The 22,315-nt window shown below is 50.3% G+C and overlaps 1 protein-coding gene and 1 pseudogene across 1 annotated transcript; one reads left to right on the plus strand and one right to left on the minus strand.

Annotated features, from left to right (window-relative positions):
- Positions 1-2,565: 2,565 nt before the first annotated feature.
- On the plus strand, positions 2,566-5,538 carry LOC146187934 (uncharacterized). The gene is made up of 3 exons (XM_084604957.1): positions 2,566-2,638; positions 3,635-4,264; positions 5,528-5,538. The coding sequence occupies exons 1-3, from the start codon at positions 2,566-2,568 to the stop codon at positions 5,536-5,538; spliced, it is 714 nt and encodes a 237-aa protein (XP_084461083.1).
- A 50-nt stretch (positions 5,539-5,588) lies between these two features.
- On the minus strand, positions 5,589-6,838 carry LOC146187935 (uncharacterized; annotated as a pseudogene).
- Positions 6,839-22,315: the final 15,477 nt, after the last annotated feature.

Here is a 22,315-nt window from a genome sequence, read left to right on the forward strand (position 1 = left end):
CCGGTGGCGCCGGCAAAAGCATAACCGTAAACGTAAGGCTCGAATTTTTGAGCTCACCAGCAGGCGGCCGAGTATGCGGCCCAGCTCGCAGACGCCAACTGGGTGGATCGTTGCAACACGGCGGCGCGGGAGATGTCCAGCAGGAACACCTGGCAACTCTTCCGCGCTCTGATCGACCCAACGCAGACACACACAGAAACTCAGAAACATCTACAACGTGCCACACACAGCTTTCAGGGCAACACAACTCAGCTAGCGCACAAGTTGCGGGACCAATACTTGTGCACTACCCAGGACCCCCGCGGACCGGCTGCAGGTTCGGAAAACGCTCAGCTGGATCAGCCGTTCCAGCTCCACGATCTGCGGGTGGCCCTGGCGAAAATGAAACGTGGCACAGCCCCGGGTCGGGACAAAATTACAGTCAAATTACTAGCTAACTTACCCGACCCGGCCTCCCAGTCCTTATTGGATTACATCAATTCAATTTGGCTTGGGGACACGCCGCTCCCCGTCGATTGGAAGACTGCTCTGGTCACTTTCATTCCAAAAGCTGGCAAGGCTATCAACACGGACAAACTTCGCCCCATCTCTCTAACCTCGTGTGCGGGCAAACTAATGGAGACGATGGTGCGTGACAGGTTGTCCGAGTTCTTGGAAAATCAACACATCTTCGCAGACTCGATGTTCGGATTTCGCCCGTACAGGTCCGCACAGGATGTTTTGCTACAACTTAATCGGGATGTTCTTGACCCGGTCGAATGCCCTCACAACGACAGGGTCATACTCGCCTTAGACTTGAAAGGAGCCTTCGACAATGTTACTCATGAGATAATACTCACTCATCTTTCACAAACCGGTTGCGGACGCAACGCGTTCAGATACATTCGGCAATTTTTGACAGATCGCCAATCCTACATTAAAATCCAGGCCACCGAACATGGCCCGTTCCAACTTGGAACCAGAAGAACACCACAGGGTGCAGTGCTGTCTCCTCTCCTATTCAATCTGGCTATGATGCACCTGCCGGCCCAGTTGGGTGCTGTCGCTGGTGTGCAGCATGCGCTGTATGCCGATGACATCACCCTGTGGGCCACGCAAGGTTCTCTTGGATATATTGAGGCCAACCTACAGCAAGCGGCAACCATAGTGGACCGTTATGCTCGCCGCTGCGGCCTTCAATGCTGCCCTCAAAAATCTGAATTTGTACACATACGCCCCTCACCAAAGTGTACGGCCAAAATTGAGCTTTTTTTAGAGACAGGATCAATTCCTGAACGCACAGAAGTCCGGGTACTGGGGCTCTTCATTCATCAACATAGACGGTCGGACACTACCTTGGCGAAACTCCGTAAGGTGGGGGACCAGGTGGGCCGCATGGTCCGCCGGGTTTCTAAAAAACGCGGGGGGTTGCGGTGCAAAGACGCCTTGCGGCTGGCGCATGCATTCGTGACCAGTCGAATCTTGTATTCGACTCCTTACCTCCACCTTCGGAAACAAGACGAGGATGCACTCGAAGTCGTCCTGCGCAAAATTTTTAAGAGAGCCCTCGATCTCCCCGTGAACACCTCCAACCAGCGTCTACTGGGCCTGGGCATGGTGAATACGTTCCGGGAGATCCGAGAGGCTCACTTAACCAACCAATAAACACGTCTTTCTAAGACACTGTCGGGTCGCCGCCTCCTTGCCCGGCTACACATCCAACATACCACCCTTATGGAAGATCGTGTACGCCTCCCTTTCGAGTGGAGATGCGCCCTCCACGTACGCCCTCTTCTTAAAAACATGACACATGAAGACCACAATGGCCGGCGCCTGGCGCGGGCGGAAGCCCTGGGCCGCCATTATGGGTCGAAACCCGAAATTTACTACGTGGACGCCTCCGGCCCCCACTATGGGGGATGGTACACGGCCGCAGTGGTCCACCAGTCCAAAACTCTTGAGCTTACATTTCGCGCCCGTGACATAACCCACGCAGAGGAGGTCGCCATTGCGCTGGCAGCTACCCACACTGATTCTAAAACAATTATCTCCGACTCTCGAGGGGCCTGTCGGAATGTCGAGCAAGGCTGGGCGCCATACTTAGCCTACCGACTACTTCAAAATTGCACCTACACCGGGGACCCCGTTTACCGGAATATAGTATGGGCTCCTGCTCATATGGGTCTCGAGGGGAATGAGGCAGCCGACGCCGCCGCCCGCGCGCTATCTTTCCGGGCTTCCCATCTCGACCCCCTAGATCAGGATCTCGAATTCGAACCCGCGTATTCTTTTAAAGACATTGTTCTTTATTATCAATCTTGTCATAGCCTTTACCCTCGCCCGAGTAAAGGTCTATCTGACATTTTATTTAGGAGGTCGCCATTTTGAAATGTGGCGCCGTCTATGTTCTGTTGTTGTCCCTAGCGCCATGCTGGTATGCGCGCGCACATTTGTTGTATACCCACAGTGCAGGACGGCGGTGCCGCATATAGACGTTTCTGTTCTGGTTTTGTGTGTGTTTGCGTTAGAAAAGCTCCTGGATTGGCAAAGCATTTTCTAGCAGTACTGCCGCCGTTTCGTGGAGCGATGGCCGGAACTTCGGCAGATGACGGGCCCGAAGGCAGTGGCACTCTTACCGGCGTTCCGATGATTGACATAGGTGAGCGGATTTTGTTGAGTTTGTGAACTAATGCACTACAATTGTCGCACTGCTATCCACGACGGCTGTCGAGGAAGCGACACAGACAGCGCCAAGCTTCTTTTATGCTATTTGCGTTCGATAGACTACGATTGTCAGCCAGGATAACACAGCTATTTCATGAATGTTTACGTTAGCGGGACTTCACTTTGCTTGAGTACACTTGGTGTGTATATGCGATTTTTATTGTTTGATCAGTCCCAATACTGAACTCGTTTCGTGAAAGCTGACCGGTATACAATTCACGATTTCGAACACGTACTACAGTGCACTTCTCAGCGAGATACGTGTTGTGCCAAAATCAAGCGCTCGATCCTCTGTGCGCTCTGTGTTTCAGCGGGTTATCAATGAGATAAATACTCACTAACGAGCAGATCCAGTGATCGGTACGAGATTGTTTACTCGGCTAGAGCGTGTAGATACCGAGCGAAAGCAACATCTACACTTGTTGGCGTCGCGTATGTCACCGTCGCTAGTTTGGGGATTTGGCTACTGAGCAATCAATGACCGTTCTCTCAGGCTCGTTTTTTTTCTCGTACGTAGCGTACTCTTTTCACTTGATGAAAGAGGAGTGTTTCGGCCGTAAATAACTCACGCTGAACAAGTGAAGTTAGATCACAGGTTGCGCGGCTACTAGCTACGCGGCAGTAGAAATTCGCCGCGCCTCCGTTTCTTCTATTGTGTTTTTGCGAGCACTTAGAGCGCTTGCAGTCCTCTCCAAGTTATGCTTTTTCACACGAGTTTTCTAGGCTTTGGTATCTTGACTGGGGCAGTTAGCGCACTCTTGTTTTGCCAAGGCCCATTGTTTGCGGTAATAACCTTGCTGTTACATTGCTTCCTCGGCATGTAGTTAGGTGATATAGCATGCAACGAGAATTTTGAAGTGTTTTTTTTTCTATTTCTCTTGGCTACTTCCTTCCATTGATCTGATTATGTGCCCTTGATACTTGTCTGCAGGTGACAAGCTGTACAGCCATCCAACAGTTGTCACTGACTGGAGTGACGACGTAAAGAAGTGGCCACGCGTGCAGATGCCGCACATTATTTTTTACCTCCTTGAGAAGAAAGCGTGTGACCTCAAGGAGGTGAAATCATTCAGGAGCATGCAGTCGTACTCGTACTTGCAGAGTGATTGGGTTGGGACGGTGCTCATGCATACAGTAGATGAGCAATTGGCATTGCTGAAATGCCAAGTGCAGGCCTCACAGTCAGTCAAAGTTCTTCACGAAGCATGGGTGTGTTGCACAAGAAGTGGTGAAGTTATAAACAGTGGCTGCTCGTGTATGGCAGGGAAGGGGAAAGTGTGCAGCCATGTCGGTGCACTGCTCTGGAAGATTGACCTGGCTGTATCTTCGGGCCTCACTGGGGAGGCATGCACAGATAGAGCAGCTGCCTGGAATCGAGGAACTAAAAGAAACTTGGTGCCTGCAGCCTTAGAGGACATCAACTTCAAGTTGCAGAAGCGCACAATTGACCAAGACAGCAAGAAAAATAAGTCAATATGTATTCCACGCATCTTTGACAGTGATGAAGATCTGGCAGAGTTTTATGAAAGCTCTCCTTATAAGGATCTTCTCGACGTTCCCGGTAAGTTAGTTCCTAGATGTGTTTCTGAAATATTATCTTAATGTATGCATTTAATGTTAGTTATTCTGCAGAAGTCCTGTAAAGGCTTTTACATTATATATTTTACTACAGTTTACAATGCAATTTACACCGTTAAGTGAATTATTTCAGCATATTTTCAATGTCATAATAAAATTACTAACAAGAACTAAAAGCCACAGAGTGTGACCGGCCAGTATAACAAGCTTTTTCTAGATTGTGGATCACTAAGGCACCTCTTCTGCATTATACCAGACTAGATGCACAGTGCATGGAAGTTTATTTTATATGTTTTGACTTAAGGGACCCTCCTTCAAGCAACAATGAAAGCTCCTGTGCGACAGCTCCCTTCAAGGCCAGCCCCATCACCAGTTGGTGAACATGCCCCCCATGAGGAGAGTGACAAGTTGCCAGAAGCATGTCAGTTATGCAACGAATTCTACCTTAACTTTGTGGCAATTTCCACAGATGCAATGGCATTGTTAGAAGCAGCCACAAAAATTCAAAACAGCCATTTATGGCACGCCTCGCGACGAGTGCGAATCACAGCGTCAAACATCAGAAGAGTGCCCAAGAGGCACAATACGCCAACAGAAAAGGCCGTGTTGTCACTTACAGCTCCTTCATTTCATGGAAGTGCTGCAACGCAGCATGGCTTGCGACATGAAGCCGTAGCTCGACGGCAATTCGAAGCTACACTTGATTTAAGAGTTTCATTACAAGGCATTCATGTTTGCGAGGATGAGCCATGGCTCTCAGCGACACCTGATGGCATCATTGAATCACACAATGCGATCCTCGAGATCAAATGCCCAGTTAGCGAGGATTGTAGAAACTTGATTAACACAGGAAAGTATGATGTGGTTGATGACAATGGAACATATGTCCTTAAAGAAAATGGACCTAATGGCTATTATGGCCAAGTTCAGTTCACCATGCTGTGTGCCAAGAAGAGCCTTTGTTACCTCTATGTTTGGTCCCCAAAATGGGTCATAGTTGCAGAAGTGACTTTTAATGTAACATATGTACAAGAGACAATGAAAAGGCTACGAAAATTTTATTTTGGCAGCATGCTGCCTCATCTTGCAACAATGGAAGCAGAAGGCAGACTTGACCTCTCAGCGTGCAAACAGATCTTAAATATATGATCTCAATGCATTCAGCCTTGTAGTTCGGAACAAAATAAATAAAGACTTCAATGCATGTTGCATGCAAATGTTCCTTCTCTACAACACTCTTGAGCAGTCCTCAGTTGACAGATTGACTCTTTGGCCGCCAGCAGATTGCTCAGCTATTAGTGGCATTTTCAGATTGCAGAGGCCTGCACACACAAAGACCATTGTGTCAATAGTCCTTTTGCACTTGATGCTGAGAGCCGATTTGAAAATTCGGTAGGTTTTTATGCGGCTGATTGCCCTCTCAACATGTATCCGCAGAGACGCAACGCGCCGTGTTTGAGTCACTTCTTCCTCAGACAGTTGAAGTTTGCCTAAAAGAAAAAAAAAGCAAAACCAGTATTATGCATAAGTCCTTTTGAACCTCAACATTAAGAAGAAAACTCTTTATTATGCAAATATAGCAAACTGCAATTTGTCATCCAAAGATGAAAAACCAAAAATGCGTTACCGGCACAGCTGGAGTGAACGTTTTTTGATGCTTCGTGTCATGCAACGTTTCACTAAGCTGCTGTGCCCAATTAACAACTGTTGCCAAATAAGCAAACAGCCTTTGATATCTGGCAATACATTTCTAGAAGGTACAGATTTAGTATCAGTTTAAAGCTTTCCTTTTCATCATTGGATAACCTCTGCAAGATTGTGCATCCTTACCTCTGGTGAATGCCGGGGTATTCAGCTTGACACCTTGTGCTTCCAGGTACGGGTCCAAGGTGAAGCCTCTGTCAGCCATAATTACATCCCCTCGAACAAGGTATTCCTGGACACCACATTCTCTAACTATGTGTTTGTCAGAGCCACGACCACCAAACGTACGAGACACAAACATTATGTATCCACAAGGGGCAACAACAATCAGGAATTTAACTGTGTTATGTCCTTTGTATACGCTATATGTCTAAGCTCTTGCACGCTCTTTCTTGGGCCTTTCCAGGGCAACCTCAGTACAGTCGAAAATGCAGCGTGTATCTTCATAGCCATTCTCTATAAATGAATTTGGCATGCTGCTTACAATGCTATCTTTAGGAAGCCATATCACATAATATTTCATGATCTTTTGCAGGCATTCTAGTGTGCAATTAAAGATTTTGCACACAGAGGAAACAGATATTCCAAACCTAAAGGAGAGATCTCTGTATAGCAGGCCAAGCCTGAGGCGCATAAGCGTCAATAGAAGATGGTCCTCCAATGCTAGTCGTGAGTGTGGCATTGACATTTTTTCCAGAAAAGTCAATAGCTTTTGGAAAACTTGCTTAGACACCCCAGTATAAAAAGCTATGTCTTCATGTGTCATCTGAGATGCCATCAGCACTTGCTGTCGTAAGGTGTAGGTGTGGTCTGCAAGACAGGGGTCTTCCCACTGCATGCTGCAGTCTCTTGTGCAGACCTGGAAATGCACATATTTAAGATGCAGTGTATTAGTAAGCGAATCATTTCATATCGAGTGGGAGTGAAATAGAGAGTGGTCACTTTTGTTTGAGGTCATGCAAGGAAAATTCACATTTAGAGTGCATTAAGGCTTTAATAAAAAATACAGTTTCTGTTTGTGTCCCTCTTCTGCTTCTGCTCGTTGCGTCTGTAGAACAGGGTGCCTGCAAACCATGCTGTATTTCAAAAATGCAACTCTGTCTGAAACAGTTTATCATGCAGGATAAAAAATGCAATGCCTACTCACACAGTGAATGTGATCTTTCAGTGTTTGGATAGAGCAAGCTGCAGGCATGCATCCTTCTTCTTCGAGGTACACGGACGACTGGAAAAATATGTCCATTTTACTACTACAAGCCTAAAATAGAATATGTAGAAACTTACATTGTCGTCTATAGCCTCTCTTTCCTGTCTTGGAGAAGAAGCTGTCCTATCTGCATACTGGTCAGGCAAGTGCATGACCTGAATAAATAAAGAAATGAACTGGAAAACTAGTTCAGTATGCATGAAGAGTGTACTGAAGTTTAGCAGCTTACAGCATTAAGGTCAGAATGTGACAGGACGGACAAGTCAGGACTTCCAACAGCTACATCCTGCAGAAGAAATTTAAAGATCACTTGTGTCGTATGTCACAGCAACCAGTGATAGTTCTAAAAGTATTCTTTCACACATTTGTAACAGAGGAAACCAATGTTTGCACTGAAGGAAGCACGTAGCAAAAGCACACTGCTTTCAAATAATTTGCTTTGCCACAGGGGCTATTATGACAAATATTGCTTGTAAGCATATGAAACCTCTCATCGAGCTACATTTAGAGTCCAAACAAATGTGTTTCAACTGCTTATGAATGAATACCTAACTTAAAATGACCTTAGTTTTCATACATCATGCTACAAGCACAGCATAATGTTACTTTCAATAGACTTCTAAGTTATATTGGCTCATACAATGTTCTTTATTATAGCCTGTTAGACAGTCCCAAAAATATTGTCCTTCAAGCACCATATGCAAAAATAGAAGTCTGGGATAATAAAAGCTTGTAATAGCACTGTCATGTACAGGCCAATATGGGTAGCCGTAAAAGCTACAGGCGACTGCCCAGTATTGGGTTAAGCACTTTAATGCCAATCTGCAAGTATGTCAGTCCATATGTTTGTTTGAAGTGACTTCATTCACCTGATTTATCATTGTGCTGCTAGAATCTTCATTAGCCACAGGTATGCTGCCTTGTGCTGCACTTAGTGCACAAGTATCAAGACTGGCCCGGTCTGGTTCCACAATCTAGAAAAATGCAACAGAACAGTGTGACAGAGCCAGTTTTTCTTCTCTAACTGCCTTCTGAAGTTTATTGCATTGTAGGATCAATTTCTTAAGGATGTAATGTGTGTACAGCCCTCAAGTTGCACACATATTAGAAATGAGGCAAGTTGCTGCATCCATTTAGCACTGAAATAATGGAGGTGATCTAGAACACATATCTCTACCTATCTAAAAGTTAAATAATAGTTTGAAAACATGCAACACTGAAAATACAGGAATGCAATCAAATGCTGCATTGTCCATGAACAGAGATGGCCATTACCTAGTAAGTAGGTGGTTTGCATACATTAATTAATGATGAATATTATGGAACAATCATCATTCCTAGACAAAGTTTCTTAAGACTAGATGCTTATGCACGATGACATCTTACGACTTGTTTTAAAAGTAGAACATACAAAGAATGAAGTTGACTTTATTACATTAGAGTTGAAACTTTTGTCTGGCATAGGTAAAGAAAGCATTAGCCACTTGTTCCTTATGAAGTTCAGAGTGTCTGATACCTTATTCAGATTATGAAATTGCATAGCTGCAAAGCTAACAGACAAAGTTTCAAAAAACAATACACGCTTGGAACTTACATTCTCAGTTTTGGCAAAGCCTTTATCAATTGCAACACAGACACTAATGTTTTCATAGCAGCTGCGCACACTTGATACATTTTAAGCAATGCACAAACATGCAAATCTAGGACCTTAGCAATATATTTAAAATACACAAATGACTGCATATGGCAGTGGTGTCATGCATTTCAGCTTTAAGTGCAGTGGCATGGTTTAATTGCAACTGAAAAAAACACTCTTGTGCAGAATTTCCTAGCGAATTTTGCTATCATTGTGCGTGTGTTTCGAATAATCGCCAGAGCGCGTCAAAACCAGCAGAGAACAAAAACACTAAAAGAAGGGACAACTTTGTGTTCGTTTGCACTTGTATCCTACTCATTTTCGCAGCGCTTGTGAGTTGTTTTCATTTACGCATTTTCATCCGTTTTTCGCTGATCAGTAGAAAGACATAACGCGAACTCGCCCGATTCGGCTCATTTGCAATTTCATGACGCGATGTTATAACATCGGTGAAAAATTAAGTGAAACAACCAATTAAGTGACTGCAACGTAACAGCTAGCATGTAACAGACAAGGGACAGCGACAGATAGCAACCGACAGGACAGCACGCTCACCTTTCTCTTTTTCGTCGGCACGTAGTCCGTTTTTACGATCCGTCTCATGGCAGTCATGACCTGAGCGAAAGTTGTCGCGCACAATGATTCTTTAGTACAACCGACACCCGATAAAAATAATTGGAGTGTTTGAAAGTGCCGCATTTTCGCACACAGCCACATACGCACGTAATGCTTACCTTCCGTTCATAGCCCAGATTAAGCATAGGTATGGAGTTCATGGCAGTACGTTGTCCACCAACAAAGTGTTCCGAGCACACACGAGAGGCGGTCGATGGCACAAAATCCTTTCTGTTGACGCTAGCCAGCCAACGCCGTCGTTCGTCTTCATCGGACGGAAAACGATGCAATTGAAACAGATCGCACCCGCACTGATGCCGCGGCTGTTGATGCTGTGCACATGGCTCTGCGCCTAGTTTTTTTCGCTCACGATAGTTGTTGGAGCAGCCAACAACTGCGCAGTGGTATCCTGATGACCTCGGCTCACGATTCATGGTCAGAGTTAGTGTGAAAACCAAGCAAAAGCTGTTTTATCGCGCAAAAAAACAGCACGAAAGGCAAGTTCTCAATGCAAATGCTATGGCCACCTTGCCGCCCGCGCATACCAGCGAGAGAGGGGAGAGGAGGAGCGGCTCCGCGCGCGCCGCTTCGAGGCTATTTTCCTCCTCGCGGCGAAAACGGTCTATACACTCTGCTGTGCCCGGCAGCACTAAAGCATTTTAATCCCTCCTTCACGGGCAGTTGTCCGCACTGTGCGGAGAAGTCTTCGGACATCTACCACATGGTGTGGGCTTGCCCATCCAACCCAGCTGTTCCTCCTCACCCCAACCCCACTCGGGAGGACTGGGAGGCGACCCTGCTCGGCTGCTATGACCTGCAGGCCCGAACGGCCTTGGTCGAGCGCGCCCGGCCAGCGGCCGATGCCACTGGGGTCCCGTGCCAGGGACCCCACCCAGTATCTGTAAGGGCTGGATGTTCATAGATCCGGCGGATGCATACATCCACCCCTTTTGGATCAATAAACGTTTGTCGCCACCAGCACCGCTATTATATCGATTGCGACATCATCGCCATTCACGCATGGGAGCAGCGCTGCTCGAGTACGAGCAGCTCACCAATGCAACGCCCCCCTACGACCTCTTCTCGCCCTGGCCCGCTGCTACGGAGGTTCAGCGAGAGATTGTCGGAATCGCGGGGAAACGCACCACACCTCTCTGTGCAGTGCAGCAGCTGACCTCGCAGTCATCTGCGAGGAACTCCAACGCCACCTCCTCGTTTACACCGACGGCTCCGTGGCCAGAGATAATTGCTCGCTAGCAGCGGCGGCTACCATCCCCGCCCTGCAACTGCACAGACAGCTGCACCTGTCATTCCTGGGTTCTTCCACCATGGCGGAGCTGCTGGGCCTACGCCTAGGCCTGGGTCTACTGCTTAAACTGACTCCGTCGCCACCCAGGTGTGCCGTGCTATGTGACTCCCGCGCTGCCCTCAGCCGCCTTTGAACCACCGGCCGGGGAACTCCGCTCCTGTGTCAGATTCGCACGCGTATCGAGCGCTTGGCGGAGCGCGGCTGCGCTATACAGGCACAGTGGATCCCCGGGAACTGCGGCATAGAGGGCAACGAACGTGCCGACGAGCTCGCGACCGCAGCACATGAACTCTCTTCTAGCGACGAGCAACTCGCTTTGGAGGACGTGCGTGCGGTAACCGACGACCACCTCCGGACGCAGCACCACGACCCACGCATCGCAAGAGGTGAGCGCATTCACAGTGTCAGCGGCCGCTCGCTGACTCGGCTGCACCGCGCAATGATCCTCCGTGCACGCATTGGATGTGTGTGGCCTGGGGAACGACGGATGCGCCACGGATTTGCCACCAGTGACGTGTGTGACGGCTGTGGCGCGGTAGAAACTCTCGAACATCTTCTACTGCACTGCGCCGCGCTAGCCGAACGACGACGTGAGTTGCTGGCGGATTACAGAGCACAGGGGGTAATCCCGGACAGCGTATCTGTACTCCTGTGGCCGCCGGGCAGTGCGCGCGTCCGCGAGCGAACACACGTGAGCCTGTGTGAATATATCGAACAGGCGGGCTTGATGACCCGCCTATTCCACCTCGCCAGATAGTGCGCGCTGTGACTGAACTCTCCGCGTGTGCTATTTCGGACAATAACGGCCGATCGCCCACGATAGCCGTCAGTGTTTTGTACAGTGTGCAAGTGCGTGCGTAGTGAACAGTTGCCTGGACGCAGAGCTATTGCGGAGGCCCGCCCGATGTGCCGAGTGCTCAGTGACCTAAGACATTTGCGGGTGGGCCTCAAGCAAACTACTGTATACTGCACCAACGTGTATGTATTTCTTTTATTTTTACCACACCTCTGATTTCCTCTACCTTTTCCTCGCTATCCCTTTATTTCCGCCGCCCCAGTTCAGGTGCTTCAGATGTCAGATAGCAGATACCTGGGCTGGCAAACATATTTTCTTTCCGTTTGTATATACAATAAATCACCACTACCACCATCACCACGCGCTCTTCTGTAAGTGTTGGGTGGTGGATGTGTAGTCGGGCTAATAGGCGGCGTCTCGGTGGCGTTCTTGAAAGCCTTGTGTATTGATTGGTCAAGTACGCCTGTTGTTCTTGTGGCTGTAGCCGAAGGCGTCCACGTGGAAGATACCGTGTTTGTTTCCATAGTAACGGGCCAGTGCCCCCGCCCAGACAAGGCGCCTGCTCCTGTGATCGCCATGTGTCATGTTTGCTGGAAGAGTGCGTACGTGCAGGTTGTATCTCCAGATTTGAGGAATGCGTACGCGCCTTTCCGGTGTGTTGTGTGGTGGGTAGCCTCCCGGAGCTCTGCGAATGTGTTAAGCATCCCCACGCCCATGAGACGCTGGTTGGATGCATTGATCTGAGATTGAGGCACGCTTGTACATCTTTCTGAGAATCACTTCGAGGGCGTTCTCACCAAATCTACGCAGGTTGAGGTAAGGAGTTGAGTAGAGGACTCGACTGGTCACGAATGCATGCGCCAGCCGCTAAGCGTCTGTGCACCGTGACCACCGCGTTTGTTGGAAACCCGGCGGACCATCCGGCCCACCTTGTCCCCAAAATTGCGTAGTTTTGCTAGTGTTGTATCAGCCCATCGATGTTTGTGGATAAGGAGACCAAGTACTCTAATCTCATCGTGTTCGGGTGTCGGGCCGCTGGCCAGGGATAGTTTCATTTTGCTGGTGCACTTAGGCGACGGGCGAATGTGCACAAATTCGGATTTGAACGGTGAGCATTGAAGGCCGCAGCGGCGGGCGTAAGCGTCCACGATCTCCGCCGCTTGCTGCAGGTTGGCCTCAATGTTTCCAACCCAGATGGTTATGTCGTCGGCGTGCAGCGCGTGCTGGACGCTTTCGACCTTCGCCAGCTGAACCGGTAGTTTCATCATGGCCATATTGAAAAGTAATGGCGAGAGGACCGCGCCCAGTTGGGTTCCTCTCGTTCCCAGTTTATATGGGCCGTGTTCTTCTTCTTGTATTGGGATGAAAGATTGTCGATCCGAGAGAAATTGCTTGATGTACTGAAATGTGTTATGTCCACAGTTCGTCTGGGAGAGATGTTGCAGGATGATTTCATGTGTGACATTGTCGAAAGCCCCGTTCAAGTCAAGGGCGATTACTGCCTTATCGCTGAAGGGATATTCGACAGGGCTGAGAATTTCTCGGCCGAGTTGGAGCAGAACGTCCTGAGCGGACCTTTGCAAGCGGAAATCGAACATGGTGTCTGCGAATATATGTTCATTTTTCAGAAACCCAGACAGCCTGTCCCGCACCATGGTCTCCATCATATTTCCCGCACAAGACGTGAGGGAGATGGGGCGGAGGTTGTCTGTGTTTATGGCTTTGCCGGCTTTCGGAATGAAAGTTACCAGGGCGGTCTTCCATTCAATTGGTAGAGGTGTCTCACCAAGCCAGATCGAGTTGATAAAATTGGCTGTGGTTTTAGCTTCGTTAAGCCTGGTGATTGCGAAGCAATACGTGGAAACTACTATTGTACCGCTTGTGGTGATGCTTGGCTGTGCTATATTCACCATGGTGATGCTCCGGTTATGTTTGCTGTTATGGCTATGGTGACGCTTGACTGTACTATGTTTAGCTGTGGTTTTACATAGCTAAACACACACAGACAGAATGAAAATGCACACATGTTTCTCGTTTCATATTTTATTCAAACTGTAATAGGGCGTTTACTGACGCTCAGATGGGGAGCTGTGAGGAGAGGACCTTGCAACGGTGAGCCCAGCGTACTTCTTTGTCTTCGTCGCACAACGCACTGGTGCATGTCGATGGCTGAAGTGCTGACTATCACAGTACATTCCCCCCCTCCCCCAACGGGTAAAAAAAAGGAGCCATCCTGGCGACTTATGGCGCGGAAAGCACAGCGGGGTCATAGAATGGCTTCAATCGGTTCACGTGAACTGTTTCACGACCACGGCGATGCAAGTCCGCAGAGGGCGTGACGGGCTCAACTACGTAGTTGACTGCAGATGTTTCCTGGAGGACCCTATATGGCCCGTGGTAGCGAGCAAGAAACTTCTTTGAAAGGCCAGGGGTTGTGGAGGGCACCCAGAGCCACACCAGAGAGTTCGGGAGATATGACGAAGCTTCGCCGGTATCACGGAGGTATTTTTGTTGCCACTGATTTTCTGTTGTGAGAGAGCGGGCGAGCTGACGGCATTCTTCTGCGTACGTTACGGCATCGGATAGCGGGGAAGATTCGGAAACGTCAGGGCGGTAGGGAAAAAGTGTGTCCATAGTACAGGGTGGCTCACGCCCGTAAAGGAGAAAGAATGGAGAGAATCCAGTAGTGGTCTGTGTCGCGGTGTTATATGCGTAAGTTACAAACGGTAGAACTTGGTCCCAATTGGAATGGTCGGTGTTCACGTACATAGCCAGCATGTCACCGAGAGTGCGGTTGAAACGTTCTGTCAGTCCATTCGTCTGAGGATGGTACGAGGTAGCGGTGCGGTGTATGATGCGGCATTCTTTCAGGAGAGCCTCAAGAGCGTCTGATAAGAAAACGCGTCCGCTGTCACTGAGCAGTTCGCGAGGGGCACCATAGCGAAGAACCAGGTTTTTCAGAATAAAGGCAGCCACGTCGCGTGCGGAAGCAGAGGGCAATGCTGATGTCTCAGTGTAGCGGGTCAGATGATCCACTGCCACGATAATCCAGCGGCTGCCAGCTGAAACTGTAGGAAGGGGACCGTATAGGTCTATGCCGACACGATCAAACGGACGGGCAGGACAGGGCAACGGCTGCAACAAAGCAGGAGACTTGAGAGGAGTTCTTCGGTGTTGGCAAGACTGGCAAGAGCGGACAAAATGGCGGACAAAGCGGTACATTCCACGCCAGAAGAAGCGTAGACGCAAGCGCGTGTAGGTTTTCAACACTCCGCCGTGGGCGCACTGGGGATCAGTATGGAAAGCAGCACAAATTTCGGTGCGGAGATGACGGGGGATGACTAAAAGCCACTTCCTTCCGTCGTGAAGATAATTGCGTCGATAGAGCAGCCCGTCACGAATTGAAAAATGGTGAGCTTGGCGGGCAAGCGCCCTAGACAAACGACCTGGAGAGTGACTTGAAAGAAAGTCCAAAAGTGTAGATATCCACGGGTCGCGCCGCTGTTCCATAGCCATGTCGATAGTGGCAAGCGAAGACAAATCGTAGGCGCAGATCTCATCAAACAACGAAGAGGGAGGCAGCGGTGAGCGCGAAAGAGCGTCCGCGTCAGTATGCTTGAGGCTTGAGCGATATATGACACGAATGTCATACTCTTGGAGGCGAAGAGCCCAGCGAGCAAGGCGGCCGGACGGGTCCTTGAGGGACGCCAGCCAGCACAGAGCGTGATGATCAGTGACCACAAAAAATGGTCGGCCATAGACATACGGACGGAATTTGGCGATGGCCCAAATAATGGCCAAGCATTCTCTTTCCGTAACAGAATAATTGTACTCTGCCTTGGTCAAGGTGCGGCTTGCGTACGCCACCACATAGTCTCGGATACCAGGTTTGCGTTGAGTGAGAACGGCGCCTATCCCAATACCGCTAGCATCAGTGTAAATCTCAGTTGGCGCATTCGGGTCGAAGTGGCGGAGGATGGGAGGCGAAACCAAAAGACGGCGTAAAGTGTTGAAGGCGTCATCACAAGCAGGTGTCCATGCGGAGAGGTCGGAGCTGCCGGAGAGGAGCTGGATGAGAGGAGCAATAATAGAGGCGAAATTTAAGATGAAGCGGCGAAAGTAGGAGCACAGGCCGATGAAACTTCGTAGCTGCTTCAGTGATTTTGGGCGTGGAAATTCGGCAACTGCACGAAGTTTGGTGGGATCGGGAAGAATGCCATCCTTAGAAACGACATGACCTAGAATAGTTAGTCGGCGAGCAGCAAAGCGGCACTTCTTCAGATTCAGTTGGAGGCCGGCGGTAGCGAGACAAGTGAGAACGTCCTTCAGTCGGAGCAGGTGGGATTGAAAATCGGTAGAAAAGACTACAATATCATCTAGATAGCAAAGACAGGTTCGCCACTTGAATCCACGAAGCACAGTGTCCATGAGGCGTTCAAATGTGGCCGGGGCGTTGCAAAGCCCAAAAGGGATGACGTTGAATTCATGTAATCCATCTGGTGTGATGAAGGCAGTTTTAGAGCGGTCAGCGTCATCCATTGGCACCTGCCAGTAGCCAGATCGTAAATCCAACGAGGAGAAAAACTCGGCACCCTGCAAGCAGTCCAGTGCGTCATCGATGCGTGGCAGAGGATGGACGTCCTTGCGCGTGATCTTGTTGAGCCAGCGGTTGTCGACACAAAACCGGAAGGAGCCATCTTTCTTAGGTACCAACACAACTGGGGACGCCCAGGGACTGTGGGATGGCCGAATGACACCACGACGGAGCGTGTCGTCCACATGATCAGCAATTACTTGGCGCTCGGGAGCCGACACGCGATAGGGGCGCTGGCACAAAGGTGTGGTTTTACCGGTGTCGATGGTGTGCTCTACGACAGACGTGCGGCCCAAGTCAGTTTGAGGAAGGTCGAATGAAGAAGCGAAGTTCTGCAAGAGGGCGACAAGTTGATCACGTTGCGCAAGTGGAAGATCAGCATCAATAGCATGTTGGAAAACGTCGGAGGGGGTCGAAGCGGTCGCAACATCGCAAGAGCACAGACTAACGTCGAAGGAGGGGGTTGAGTCAGCAAGAGTGGTGATATGACCGGGATCAAGCTCTTCAAGATGTCCAATGCATTCGCCACGGAGCAGGACTGCTGGGCAAGAAAATGGGTTCGAGGCGTAAAGTGCACTCTCGCCGTCTTGAATTTCGAGAACTGCGAACGGAAAAAGGAGGCAGGAATGACGGGAGGCGGCTTCGGAAGGTGTGAATATCGCAGTCAAAGGAGTTACACACGCACAAGACAGTGGTACGAGGGCAGCAGAAAACGGAGGAATGTCGGTGTCATGGGCGACGAGAAGTTTTGCAGTGCGGGGAGGGGTATCACAGAAGGGGGCATCACAGAGGGGGGCGAAGGCAATTTGCGCACGAGCACAGTCAATAACGGCCTGATGAGTCGATAGAAAATCGTATCCGAGGATGATATCATGCGAGCAGTTCGGCAGAACAATAAACTCGATGGGGTACAAGACGTCTTGAATGAGCACACGGGCTGTGCAAGATGCGGAGGGGTGAATGTGCTGTGATGAGGCGGTGCGAAGCGAAAAGTCGAAAATCGGAGTGGCCACTTTGCAAATTCGGCGGCAGAGCGCTTCACTGATGACGGAGACGGCTGCACCGGTATCGACGAGAGCGAGAACTGTGGCGCCTTCTACAGAAACTTTGATAACATTAGCGGGACGACATGGAGGACTTGAGGAATTCGAAACAAGCGCAGTTCTTGCCCCCGGAACTGCGACTGTTAGTTTCCCTCAACGGTGTTGTTAGAACGTCGCAGCATTGGAGAAAGCGATCGGCGCCGAGGAGAATGTGATCGACGAGTGGCATAGGTTTGGCGGTCTTGTGAGACAAATTGAGAACCGGGCGGAATCATTTGCGAGCGTGAGTCGGTATCGTACGGGTAAAGTCGAATGTCAGGCTGTGAAGGTTGGAGGCGCTGGCGACAAAGGCGTGCAACATGACCCGGCCGACCGCAGGCATAGCAAATCGAAAGGTTGTCCGTAGTACGCCAAGGTTTCATAGGATGTGGGCGGAACCTTGAGGGTGGAGCTTGGAACGAAGGCTCAGCATGCGGCGGTGAACGGTAGGCAGGGACCTGCACATAGGAGCCAGACGTGGGCGAAGGTGGTGGCCTAGCCGTTACTTGGGCATACGTGAGAGGTGCCGTCACAGGCGGCAGCACGGAGTTGGACGGCAAGACATCAGCGACGTGTTCTTGCACGACACGGCGTATAGTAGTGGCCAAAGATGGAGCCAGTTCAGGAACGAGGCGGCCCGAGTCTTGAAAATGGGGAAGGAGTGAGAGTTGACGTGCGACCTCTTCACGAATAAAATCTTTGATCTGTTGATTCAGCGGGCTCCCTTCAGAAGTTGGCGAACCACCCAGGGCTAATGCGGATACGCCTTCGTCGCACACACTGGAGCTGCGCCTAGAAGCGCGCCGCTAGCGGAGCTCGTCGTAGCTCTGGCAAAGCTTCACGATTTCACTAACGCTGGTGGGATTTTTCGCTACCAGCCTCTGGAAGGAGTCCTCAGTAATGCCCTCGAGGATGTAGCGGATTTTGTTCGCTTCCGGCATGGCCGAGTCGACTCGTTTGCAGAGATCAACGATGTCTTCTATGTAGCTGGTAAAGGTCTCATCAGTGCGCTGAACACAATCGTGTAAACGTTCTTCGGCACGAAGCTTACGCACTGCCGGGCGGCCGAACACTTCCGCGAAATTCTTTTTAAATTCCGACCAAGATGACAGGTCAGCCTCATGGTTGCGAAACCAGAGGTTCGCCACGTCGGTCAGATAGAATATGACGTTACTGAACTTGTATGAGTTATCCCACTTGTTGTAGCTGCTTACTCTTTCATACGATGGCAGCCAGTCGTCGACATCTTGATCCGCCGTGCCACTGAAGAGGCAAGGGTCACGCTGGCGCACGACGCCAGAACACATGATCGTGGGTGGAACGGCCGGCAGCGTCGAAGTGGACTCGTCTTGCATGGCGGTCGTAGAGGGCAGTGTACGGCTTCGCAGTTCCAGTTCGGATGGGATCGTTTCCGGCACGTCCGCCAATTGTAATAGGGCGTTTATTGACGCTCAGATGGGGAGCTGTGAGGAGAGGACCTTGCAACGGCGAGCCCAGCGTACTTCTTCTTTGTCTTCGTCGCACAACGCACTGGTGCATGTCGATGGCTGAAATGCTATCACAGTACAAAACCTATAAATACACTCCAGTGGTCCGTAAAGAAATGTTTTTTTGTCTGTACATCACTAATTACGTATTCATTCGAAGGTCTACACATGATTAAGTCCAAACTACTTCCCCATTGGGTTGTTGATGCTGGTTGCAGTTGGCACAGCTCAAGGGAATTCTCCGCGTCAAGGACTTCGATGAACGATGGGTCTCTTCTGGGGTCTTTATTGAAGTCACCTGTACAGATGAGCATTCTTCTGTCGTCGATTCTGCTACCGAAGACATTGACCGCCTTTTCCGCCTAGCTGCTTCTTGCGCTCGTCGCTTGAAAAGCCGTTCTTCTCGCTCTTCTGTCTCTGTGGCTCGCTTTTGCTTCCTCTTTGCAGCCTGCCTAAGCGCTTTGACTGTAGGCGGCATTTGATGGCTTGACCAGAGGAACGGAGTCAGGCCGTAACTGCGGTGAGCCCCCATTCTTACACAGATGGTATGACGTCACGCAGCGCGCAGCGCCACTGGTGAGAGGAGCAGAAGTCAGGCGGTAACTGCCACCGCGCAAGGCGACCGCGCGAGTTGAGCCCCGCTCTTACACAGATGGTATGACGTCACGCAGCGCTCAGCGCCGCTAGTGACAGGAACGGAGAGGGGTCAGGCCGTAATTGCCACCGCGCAAGGCGACGGCGCGAGTTGAGCCTCCACTCTTACACAGATATGACGTCACACAGCCAGGTCACGCTAAAGGTCAAACGTGGCTGTCACAGCCGTGCCTTTTGATGGGCTGAGGTGGTAGCTAAAGTACTATTGCTTCGCAATAAAAAGCGAGGAGCGTTTCGTTGGCGGGGTCGGGAAGTGAGGCGCTGGCACGCATCCTGCGACTGAAGGAGGAGGAGGAGGAAGAACAGTTATTTCCGCCGAATATGGCACGACAGCCACCTCCGGGTCCGCACGCAGGCGTCCGGGGAGGCAGTCTGTCGCACCGCGGCCGGAGGACATCCGGCCCCGTCTAGGAGAAGAGGTCTTCAGCCTCGGCCGCCAGGCGGACGGCGAATCGCTGAGTTTTTTCGTCGCAGCTTCTTAGCGTGGTCTCCCATTCATCGCTAGTTTTAATCGCGTTGCGCCCTGGGGCACGAACGCATCTCCATATAATGTGATCTAATGTTGCCACGTGGCCGCAAAATTTACAAATTTCGGTTTCTGCACCATCCCTCTTCCGCCCTCTGGCACCCGTCCAACTCCTCCACAGGGGCGAAAAGAATATTCGAGCTTGGAGTCTTCTCCAGTCGTATGATTCCTTTTTACTCGGGGATCTATCCGGTGGCGGATATATCCTCCGGTCTTTCTTCAGGTTGTCAGTTACATCCCTAAACGTACCAATACATTATTTGCTTTTAGATGTTGTTGTGGAGGCGTCCGCAGCACCCCGAGGTAGCGAGTAGTGGGCGAGCATGTGGGCAGCCTCGTTGCCGGCGAGACCAGCGTGTGCTGGGGTCCAGATTATGGTCACGCTTTCGGCGAGAGACGACTCGTTCATAATTTTTGCAGCACGATTGCTGACTACCCTTGCTAAAATTCCTAACCGCCGCTTTGCTATCGCTGACAACGTGTTTCGCGTCTGGTCGTGCAATGGCAATGGCTATTGCAATCTCCTCCGCCTCTACCGGCGGTAGATCCCGGTTTCTTTCGATTCCTATGGCGATCTCGGTGTCTAATAGGGCGACCGAGGTTACGTCGCCTTCTTTCCCGATCGCTGCATCGGTGTAGGCGACCGATCCCGGCGGGAGTTTGCCCAAATTTTTAGCGAGGTGCTTAGCTCTGCTTTTCCCCTCCCCTCGTCGTGTACGGGGTGCATGTTCTTCGGTATGGGCGAGACGTATAGATGCTTTCTGATTTCTCGATCTATACTTTCTCTGACACTTTCGCCTTCCCCGGGCGCTAGTAGGTTTACCCAGTCGAGGATTTGTCTACCCGCCGCAGTTCCTGCGAGTCGCTCTCTCTGGGACAGCCTGACCGCCGCAGCTAGCTCTTTCCACTCATTATGCAACCCCATTTTCTCTAGAATGCCGTTAGAAGTAGTTATGGGGAGCCCTAGAGCGCACTTCGTGCCTCTCTTAATTATGGTGTTTAATTCGCGTTCTTCGATCTTGTTGATATTTAGAAATGGAGTCTATGATTATCAACTGCAGGGGTAGTAACAAAAGCCTGATTAAGAAAGTAAAAGATCAGGCGGAGCTCATAGTCAGAGTATTTAAGAAGACGTTCAACAGAAGGAGTGGTCTCACGGAGGCTAGTAGACTGAGACTCGTACAAGCTTTTGTCACGAGCAGAATCTGCTACGCGACTCCTGAAGGAAGAAGGAAAAGAAAAGGCACGGGCTTGCTAGCTAAGCCACCTCGGCTATCTCGTGCGAGAGGGGTCCTGGTGGCTGTTCCTGGCCCTACGGGGTTGGGACGGTGGGCCAACGCCGCTCGCGGCGGGGGCTAGCCAGCCACCGAATTTTTATCTGTTGTAGGCCGTCATTGCACCCGCCACCGCCTCGGTTATGGTGGACGACGGCCGTTGTTGCGGCGCGCGTCTCTCCCTCTTTTTTGTTCTTCTCTATTTTCTCTTCTGTCCGCACGAGGCAGCAGAGGTGGTTCAGCTAGAGCTAGTAGCAGGCCCGCGCATTAGGTCCGTTCGATTCACTCTGCACGATGTGAACTAGTTCATGACGGTGTAGAAAAAGTGCCGCACTCATGCAGCGCCAGTTCAGTAGTGCAGACGCAGCGCGATACTAGCACCGATGAGAAACGAACGTTGAAGTGCAGAAGTCGTGCAAGCCTTCTGCTTTTGCTGTGCTTGCCGAGAGTTGGTGGTTCTACGGTGGATAGAGTTGTGTGCATTTTCTTGAATTCTTTGTGAAAGAAAAAAAAAGAAAATGAACTGCGGTTTACTGCCTACTGTGATGCAAGCAGCTATGGAGCTAGTGGACAGCGATAGCGACGAAGAGGAGTTCGACGACTTAGTCGTGATGATCGCAATGAAGTTGGTGAGGCTTGACAGGAACCGCGTACCGCGCTACTGCGAGGACGTTGTTAGCAGATATTTTGACTTTGAGTTCAAACGTCTTTTCCGCCTCTCACGGAGCACGTTTGACGCTCTTGCGGGTTCCTTTAAACACTCGCCGTTTTTCCCGCACCCCATGGGAGGCCGTCCGCAAATGAGCCCAGAAAAAAGGTGCCTTATCGTTCTGAGTTACTTGGGCACTCAGTGCAGCATGTACTCGTTAGCAGACCGTTTTGATGTTTCGGTGTCATCCGTGCACACCTGCGTCGAAAGAGTCTTGGATTTTTTGAACAGCATCAGCTCGTCCGTGATCGCTTGGCCGAACCAGCAACAGCAAGAGCGCAGCAAGGCCTGCTTCTTGGCAAAAGCCGGCGGCAAGGGACCACGGAACACAATCGGGTGCGTCGACGGCTGCCACATCGAGATCAACAAACCCACCGAGTCGCCGCAGTCGTATTATAATCGGAAGAAGTGGCCGTCAGTGATTCTCCAGGGCATATGTGA

The sequence above is a fragment of the Amblyomma maculatum genome, chromosome 5 (genome assembly GCF_055883805.1).
Source record: "Amblyomma maculatum isolate TAMU_Amacu chromosome 5, ASM5588380v1, whole genome shotgun sequence".
Lineage (NCBI taxonomy): Eukaryota > Metazoa > Arthropoda > Arachnida > Ixodida > Ixodidae > Amblyomma > Amblyomma maculatum.

What these genes read in the sequence shown, in the direction of transcription:
- LOC146187934 (XM_084604957.1), top strand. Translation starts at nt 2,566, where the DNA reads ATGGCCGGAACTTCGGCAGATGACGGGCCCGAAGGCAGTGGCACTCTT. An exon ending in CGTTCCGATGATTGACATAG is followed by an intron (nt 2,639 to 3,634) that starts GTGAGCGGATTT and finishes ACTTGTCTGCAG; the next exon opens with GTGACAAGCTGTACAGCCAT.